Below are 9,023 nucleotides of genomic sequence, written 5' to 3'. Positions count from 1 at the left end.
GGGCGGGGGGGCCATCTTGGATAGGGAAGAGTTGTGAGAAGGGTTTCGTCCGCGCTTGACAACAACTTCCCTATCCAAGATGGCGCCGATACGCCGCTTGTGACGTCACGCGCCTGCGGGGCTTGGAGGCGGAGTCGCGGCTTCAGAGGGCTCCAAATTTAAAAGGCTCCGAGTTGCCCGCGGATTTCTCCCGCGCGCAGCTGTGCTCTGGGCTTGCCCGGTGTTGAATTATCTTCCAACACTTGAGGGGTTATTTTTTTAACTTAAATCAATGGCCTGCAGCGAATGATTTGCAACCCCACGGGTCACGTTGAGAAGTTTGTGCAGAAAGATCGCCTCGTTACGTCGACTTCGGAGACCGACCCCTCGAGCCCGACATTTCCCGGGGAAACCTCGCCCCGAAACCGGTAAGGGCCGCTAGGATAAACGTAAGGCTTGCTCGCGGCCTTGGTGCCACATTCTTTCATTATATACAGTAGCAGATCGTTGAATATTGGTCGTGGTGGATTAAACGTGAGGTAAAACATTATTATTGAATGCATTATACATTGATTGTAAATGTAACGCACATTAATTGATTAGGTATATACATTGACACCGGTTTCAATGTCTAGCTATTGTGAAATTGACTGCTGCTCCCGCGCTCCCACTTGTAACCCTCTTACCGTGAACCACACTTGATATTTAGTTGTTTTTAAGTGCACAAAGTGAGATGTGCGTTTCGGTGACCGTCGTTAAGCTGTGAATACTTTGGCGTCGTGGTGTTGAATTAAATAAAAAGGAGGAGAGGTGAGCGCTGCGTGACGGACGAACAGTCCAGGTTTTTTGGCGGGTCAACAACAAAAAGGCGCTCATTTTCTTGACGCCTTCGCTCGCGAAATCAAATGAAAATTCAGCAACGCGTATTGTTTTAGCATGTCTACGTATTTAGTACGTATTGCTGACATTGTTACCTTTCGTTTGTGCCGTCTGTGAGTGAATGCGAGTGTGTATTTGTTTTTAAAAAATACGAATAAAAAGAGGGGGCTCGTCCGTGTAAAGGCGGCAAGCCTGTTCCTCCATTTCGCGATTTGGATTTACGTTTAACTTTGCTGCTTTGCGGGTGGTTTAATCTATCGATTAAACACCGAATATCAGCTCTATATCGGTAAATAGCAATCTCTCGCCTGCATTCTCCCTAGTTTCGTGTGATGGTTGGGTTAATAATGGTAACGTTGTGAAATGTACGAGTTTGCGCTTGCTGAGAAGAAACTGCCTTTGTGTCGCGTTTTAGGTTCTTCTCCAATTGGACGGTAACTTTCACAAACGGGTACTGTAATGAAAACATACTTAAATTTAGGTAATGTGTCGTTTTGTTGTTATTTTACCCAGAATTTCTCCAACCATAGTATATTTTGAGTCATGTTTAGCAGCACAAGAATTAGCAGTTGTGCATCCATTCGTCTGTCATGGATGTGGACGATCGTGACTGAGGGAACACATTCTGATATTCTAGAGGGGACAAAGTTGAACTTGGCACGTACTGTATATAATAGAGTCTGTATTTAAAAAAATATACATTTTAGAATATCCGCACATAAGTTTGACGGGTTTCAGTCGGGAAAGAGTCAAACTAAATGTTCTTAATTCGTTTAAGCCTCTTGCGAAACACAATTGTACCATCCGCTATCAATGAAGCAAGCAATTTGCCTTCCATTACGTGTGATGTTAAAGCTGATAAACAGGTACAAAATTAATTTCTGAATTTGTTGTTTTTATTGCCCTTCTACCTTCACAGATTTGCTCAGAGGAGGAAACCACGGCAGGTCAAGGAGAGACTGACATCCCGAGGCATCCTTTGCAATGCCTGCTGCAGTGCCGATCCTGTTTGTCGACACTTCCGAGCTGAGCACACTCAGCTCTGGTCCTCGTACACAACTAAGCAGCCATGAAGCTCTCTTTCCTTTCACAGAGGAGGTGTTTTTATCCTCCTCTGCCAGTATATTGATGCCTAAGATTGGAGCAGCGTCCCAGAGCAGAGATAGAGACTCAGGAATAGGGCTGGATGAGGACTATTTGCCACGCGAAGCCTCGTGTTCTTCCAGTAACGACAAACCTGAATTGACCACAGGAAATGAAAAGTTTATGGAATTGGATGATTGCTTTGAGCCAACATGTGACACTGCAGGTGCGGGCATCCGTGGTTGTCGCCGGAGTTTAAGGCATTATCCTGTCAGCCCTGCGAAGAAGACAGCCAAAATGCAACCGACCGCCACAGCTAGCCCCAACTTCCCAAAGCATCCGTACGTTGAATCTGCAGCAGCAGGCAGGGGGCACGAGCCGATGTGCGAACATTCGTTAATCGTGTACGACCACGTCACTTTCCCCAGAAGAGATTCCAACAAGCGCTCGCATTCGCGAAGACTAACTCGCGCTTCTTTGCAAGGGATTCCTCCAGGCTGTAGCACAGCCAGCGAGGGTGTTGAGCGTGTAGCCGCGGTGGGTGAAGCTGCTACAGATGGAAGCGCGTGTCGGGTTTTGACCAGATTCGCGCTCAAGTGCAGCCATGTTCGCGAATCGTCGGGCATTGGTGGAGTTGGCGGTGGCGACTGCGGAAGTGGAGCCAGGGTCTGCTCGCACTGTGTCCCTGTGCCTAATGCGGCGCACACGCCTGCCCTCAGGTGATTTTTGGGTTATTTTTAGCGATTTATTTTTTGTGCAATTGACCGAAATTATTTTGGCGGTGAAACGGTGCTGTATGACAAATTATTTAAAGTCTGATTGAAGGAGACTTTTTGTTTCATTGGGTGCATTTTGGGTGATTCTGTGTAATTTGGTTACTTTAAGTGGTGGTGGTGAGGATATTGTTGGTGGTGAGCATTGTGGTAATAGTTATGGTGGTGATGACAGTCACCAATTTGATTACATCTGACATTATTTTCGGTGCCACCGTCAGATTTGCCTGGGAGCTCGCCATCTGCGTTCACAAGTGCCTGAACGTCGACGCCACATGCAGCACTCCCAGCCACGGGAGGCAGGCGATGATGAACCCCTCGGCGCTCGTGAACCCTGAACTGAAAGCACGCCTCGTCCACCTCATCGGCCGCAAAATGGGCGAGGAGCACGTGGACATTCTCGGTCAGCTGGCAGCACGAGACCTCCGACACGTCATTCAAAAGGTCCTGCTGCACCTGCCAGCCCGCGATGTCGCCAGGTGAGCAAACTGCACATACGTTTGAGCTCAACCATCGCAATTGCTGTTCTCTCCTGTTCCAAGCCTTTCTGAAAATGTACTTTCGCCTGCTTGAGGCCATATCCTCCCATTACTCCAAACATTTTTCCCAATCATGTGGATTATGCCGTCCTGAATCTCTTTATTCACTCATTCATGTCCACTTGACAGTCCTTCATATCCTGGTTCACAATTTCAAACGACCTTTTTTTTCTAGGCCTGCCTCACGGTCTCTCCGCTAGTGCTTTCATGTTCCCATAATCTTTCTTTGAATGTGGTTTTCCTGTCCATGATAGACTTGGGTAGTTTTAGGGAATTCTTGTTTGAAATATTCACCTGAATATTTGCTGCACCATTTTCTGCTGTTATCTAGACAACTCCATCACTCCATGCCATTGCTGTACAACTGCCATAACATTGTCATGTTTTTAAGTACCGTGTAAATTGATTGAAGTGTGCTCTCTTGGCTTTGTAACCAGGGTGCTGGTGGTGAGCAAGCATTGGCAGGAGATCGTCACTGCTGAGAGGAAGACACTGCGCAAACACTGGCTCATTCAGAGTGCGGCCAGCAAGCAGGTGGGTGCAACTTATACTGGTCTCTCGTTATCATCATTAGCCATGATCTCGCGCCTTCTGGATAAAGGATTTCCCAAGCTGTCTATCATGTTCTCTCGATGCCAATAATCCATTTAGCCTCCTGTACATTAAATTATCTCTTCGCCCTTCCTTGTGGATATGCTGTGGCCCTGTTGTTGGTCTAGACCACTGGTCATCATTCCTTCTAAGTACATTAGACAGTTGAAGAAACTGGTTGTAAGAACACAACTGGAAAAACGCATACGAGTGTTCTTATCGCCTTTCTTTAATCAGAAGACGTTTACCCATTGGGACAAATGAAACATAATTGCATCGTTTTTCAAGTGTGATCTGGGTTCCATGAACAATTTAAGAACACAGTATTAAATTTGATTAGTGAATCATTCGACGCACAGTGGATTCACTAATAACTCGACACTAAAATTCTCTACGTGCGAAAGCCTTTTATTTCAGTGTAGAATCGGTCAAACCAACTTATAAATGGTTAAGACTTACTAGAGCATTGGTTCTCATGCTGACCATAATCATAACCACGTCTCATTGTGGGTTTTGGATGTTTTTGTTGAAATGTTTTTTCATCCCAATGTTCTTCATCCCCAATGTTCCCTATGTCACCTTTCTTTCGCTTAATAGACTCGCATGTCCCGCTGCCTCCATGACATGAAAGAGAATGGGAGTTTATCTACAACCAGGGTGTTGAAACGACAAAATCGCGCATCGCGGGGAAGCAAGTCTGTGGGTCCGGGGGCTACGGAAACAAAGAGTGGTGGTGCCGCAAGAGAGCCAGCTGACAGGGCCAGCCGCTTTTTTAAGGCAAGTTGGGAAATGAGACCGAATGAGACCCCACTCATCATATAGTCCAGTGTTGTTCACTAATTTTCAGAGGGCGGCTACTTTCACCAATAAGACATCAGTGTGAGGGCCGTTACACATTTGAAACCACTGTGTTTGAAAGCATGATGGGGTATTTTCATATTTGTATTGTCGGGGGCCACACTAAAGGCCACCAGGGGGCTGCCAATGGTCCGTTAGCCTTGCAATGAAGAACACTGATATAGTCTGTCTTGGATATAATGTGGCCATATATACCGTGTGCCCGATATAACAGGTTAATACTAATGTGCAGCTTATTTTTTAGGTTGTGCTCTTTGGCTTTCCGATGCGTTTTCACGTGTGGTTCGGCATGATGTCCCCAATGTTTTGCTTCCCATGGTGGGAGCTTCAAGAACAATTTCTTAAGATGTTCTTAGCACGTGGCATGAAACGTCGGACATCGTGCCGAAAACACACGTCGGAGAGCAATGGGGATTTTGGATGGAACCCAAAATAATTTAAATGTTAAATTTCGATTTAAAGCTTTGGTGACTGCAGGGATTCATCTTCTTGGTTCTTTCGGTAAAGTCACGTAGAAGGGCAATAATAAAAAATAAAACATAAAATAATTCTCACGATGTTTCGGCCACAACGCAAGCAGCTGTCCTCAGGTGAAGAACAGGTTTGTCGGAAAGACAGCGTCTGAATGAAATTAAATGTTGTTTGTTTTGTTTTCACAGGCAGCACGGGAGTTGTGTCAGGACGAGCAGCTCCGCGTGTGCCACCGCTGCAGCTGGCCGGCGCGCTGCACGCGCTCTCACACACGTGCTCTCTGCACAAATGGCTCCTGCGCATACGACTTCTGCACACGCTGTCTGTGTGCATACCGTGGCATGTGCAAATGCTGCGCCATGCCGTCAAACGGTGGCGCAGCCACAGCAGTGGGGAGCGGGTTGCCAGGCAGCAGGCGCAGCCGCCGCAACCTTCAACGGCTCTAATTTGCCGGCTCCGATTCTCTGGCTTTGATTCACTATGGCTGCTCGTAGAGTGAAGTTGATTCTATTGTTTTTCCAAGGACACTGGTGAATGAGATAGAGGTCTCGTTTGATGTCTGTTTTTCTGTGGCATACAGCAGGATTCTTCAACTAAATTAACCGACTGTCTACAATGTTCTTGTCTGTATATCGTGTTCATCATCTCACGAATCTTTATTGCTTGCTTACAGGTCATCCTTGTTAAGGTCTTTAGCAACTCGCTGTTCTGTATCTCTTTGCCTAGGCGAGATCTCTCTTACTGGGCCATAGTTTGGCAGGACACTCTAAAGCCTTCTTAGTTGAAGAACCCTGGTGTTCAGTATTACTTAATGTCACAGTTAATTTGTCACGTTGTTGTTCTCCTTAAACTCAGGTTTTAAAAAGGTCCTTGCAGTGCTTGCCGAATCATGTGTTCTAATGAAATTGCACTGAACTTACAACCAGCAAGGCGTGTGCAGGGTACACAGTTCATATATTTCTTCTTACATGCTACGTCTTGAAGACATTTGTTTGTGGAACAGTGTTGTGGTAAGAGTTGTCATGTAGTGTGTGATGCCACTTATTTAGACTGTGTAAAATGTGCAACTTGGTACGTGTGATATATCTGTAATGTGCAGCCAAAATAATATTCTTGCGGGGCTGTGTCCAAAAAAGCACTAACTATATAACAATTATCCTCCCAGAATGACATTTTGGATAAATATATTTTTATATCCCTTTTTTTAAAGATGGGGTATATTTTATTAAATCCTTATCACTTGACTAGTTATTTTTTAGGATTTCTGCTTTCCGTGCCATTTTCATGTCCAGGATTTTACTAAATTGTTTCCGATACATGTGCCTTAATCCCCACCCAGAGATTTACCAAGAAGAAAGACACTGGGCAATTATAGATTATTGTTCCACTTGCTAGGATTGAGGTTGGTTGACAGAATTTGAGACATTGTTTTTCTGTGTCAACGCAATCACGTGTGCAACAGTAGTAAACAGTGCATGAACATCTTATAGACTGCTTGTTCCAACGATTTACAGAGACCAAAGCTTCAATGCTGGAAGCTGTCTCACGTTTGTAGAACAATGTTGCCAACTGTGCCTTCTGAGATCCATATTTATAATATAAAACCCATCTGTGCCTTAACTGTTAAATGCCCTTATGAAATATTCAATTAATTTGAGTACTATTATGATTGCCAACTGAATTGACGAGACAATGTTTCTGGGGCAAAAGTGTTTTATATTTGCTTGTGCCCTGGTGGTTCGTGTAATGATTAACCATACCAATGTAAGAATGAATTAAGCTGTTTACAATGGGATGTGTGTGGACTTGTAAATTAAGCGTAAGAGATTAACCCACGCTCACATTTCAGATGTATTCGTACAGCTGTATTGTTTCCTGTTTAACAATGCAATAGCCATATACTTGAACTTTTACGAACAGTACATACAATTTTTTTAATGGTTTAATGCAAATCTGACATAAGTTGTATTATAATATTCTGGTGCGTGGTAAGTGGGCTTAATGCGTATTTAACTACAGATTCGTTTTTAAAGTTACTGATGCCTGTCGGCAACTTGCACACTTGCTGTTTTACACAAGGTTGCAAATATGCTGTGATGAATAGTGGATACCTGTTTACAGTCGTCTATGCGGGGTGCCTGCTGCTTAAATATATTTTTGAATGAAGACTTTCAGTGTAGCTTGCCTTGAAAAGAACGCGTTGCAAGCCACTGACTAAAATTTAATTGTCACAGATTAAAATGTTATTTTTTAAATGTGCTTTAAAATGTATTATATTGTACGAGTGCATTAAATGTAAATAAATTCCAATATTAAATCCTTATCGTACTTATTGTCCGGGTATGGTGTTAAAATGCATCTGATAGTGCCGTCGAAAAAACACTTGATTAATGCAACGAGAACTCAACTCTCCCCTTTTTATTTTACACACTTTCTTTTAACTCGCTGTTGTCGTTTCCTCAAATCTTGTAACTCAATTGTAACCCACTTCCCAATGTGGTATCGACTGCAAACTTGGTATACTTATTCTATCATACAAAATATATTTTTAAACATTTTTTTAGATGTTATGTTTCGGCTTGGGTCTAATTGTCCACGCTCAACTAACGTTGACTGTAATTGGCCACGGTCCCTTACGTTATGGCAAGCTTCGGGGCCACTTCCTGGAGTCATGGAGTTCTGCCATTACTAATACATTTCATAAAAGCGTGTTTAAAAAAGTTTTTTTTAATATTACTTATTGAGGCTAAAGAGGCTCTGTCATCGATCGCGGCGGAGTTGCTGCGAGGTGCAGAGAGACTGCAATTGTAATTTGATGGAGGGAATTCGGGCATGAAACGTGAAACTTCACCAAATCAACACGACTAATTGTATTTGATCGTATGACAATATTCTGACGGTTAACAGACAGCAGAGGCGGAGAGTAGTGGTGAAGTGGATTTGTGCACTGCTCTTGAGTAGCAGCGATCAGAGTTGTACTCGCCACGACTCCCAGAGGCAGACGAAGATGGATGGTACTCGACTGAATAAGAACAAAACCGGTCTACAGTTGCCTTCGTTTCACGCGTGCATGTTACGATGGTCACACTGTTTGTGGTGGTTGTGACAAAAATGCCTCCTTTAGTTATTTTGAGCTGGTGGGCTGGACAAAACTGAGCACTTTTGTAGATGTAATGTCCATAATTGAGTGCTGTAAGATATGTTTTCCGGCCTGCACAAATCTTTGTTAGTTTTCTTGTAATTTATAGATTTGATCGATCACTTTGCGTTAATATAGGGGGCAATATCGCGGAGGATAGACCACACAATCTGAGAATTTTGTCAAGAGGAGTCGTGCAATTCATTAACACGCGGAAGAATTTGTGGGTGACATGTCCGTCCGTCCGTAGTGCAGGGAGGGGCTGGGTGGGGGGTGGGAGGGGTGGGGCTGGGTGGGGAGGGGTGGGGCTGGGTGGGGAGGGGTGGGGCTGGGTGGAGAGGGGCTGGTCACCCCGTGGTGTCCTTATAAAACTCAACGTTTAACCTACTCACGCCGGCTTGTGCCCGCCCTCACAGTCGGGCATATTTGCGGAATACACCACGCCGCCGTTGACCCTGGCCATTGACCGAGCAACTCAACGTTCCTACCAGCTCCCTCCGCAGGACAATGTGTTCCGGGATAACTTCGCGAAATACGAATTTCGAGTTTTTTCTAACACAAATTGCGAAAATATGCTGTATGTGGGGGCTCATGGTACGTTAAAGGGGCTGTTTGTAGAATTGACATCCAAATAAAACCGTTGAAAAGACTCAACCTTTCTACTAAACAAATCGGCACAGATAAGTTCGTGCTGCATAAAACAAACAATTG

At 44.5% G+C, this 9,023-nt stretch overlaps 1 protein-coding gene across 1 annotated transcript; it reads left to right on the top strand.

The window, feature by feature from the left end:
* The first annotated feature begins 157 nt into the window (after nucleotides 1–157).
* LOC133353367 (uncharacterized) lies at nucleotides 158–7,433 on the top strand. Its single transcript, XM_061569559.1, has 6 exons — nucleotides 158–407; nucleotides 1,778–2,660; nucleotides 2,936–3,193; nucleotides 3,691–3,787; nucleotides 4,442–4,625; nucleotides 5,366–7,433. Exons 2-6 carry the CDS (start codon nucleotides 1,843–1,845, stop codon nucleotides 5,617–5,619), a joined length of 1,611 nt encoding a protein of 536 aa, XP_061425543.1. The 5' UTR covers nucleotides 158–407; nucleotides 1,778–1,842; the 3' UTR covers nucleotides 5,620–7,433.
* The last annotated feature ends 1,590 nt before the right edge of the window (nucleotides 7,434–9,023 follow it).

The sequence above is a fragment of the Lethenteron reissneri genome, chromosome 43 (assembly GCF_015708825.2).
Source record: "Lethenteron reissneri isolate LAM-NWPU_2019-01 chromosome 43, ASM1570882v1, whole genome shotgun sequence".
NCBI lineage: Eukaryota > Metazoa > Chordata > Hyperoartia > Petromyzontiformes > Petromyzontidae > Lethenteron > Lethenteron reissneri.
This window is presented reverse-complemented; position numbering and strand designations above follow the sequence as displayed.

Excerpts from the sequence above, each read along its gene's own strand:
- LOC133353367 (XM_061569559.1), top strand. The coding sequence starts at position 1,843 with ATGCCTGCTGCAGTGCCGATCCTGTTTGTCGACACTTCCGAGCTGAGC. Across the intron at positions 3,788-4,441 it reads AGAGTGCGGCCAGCAAGCAG|ACTCGCATGTCCCGCTGCCT; the intron begins GTGGGTGCAACT and ends TTCGCTTAATAG. Across the intron at positions 4,626-5,365 it reads CAGCCGCTTTTTTAAGGCAA|CACGGGAGTTGTGTCAGGAC; the intron begins GTTGGGAAATGA and ends TTTCACAGGCAG.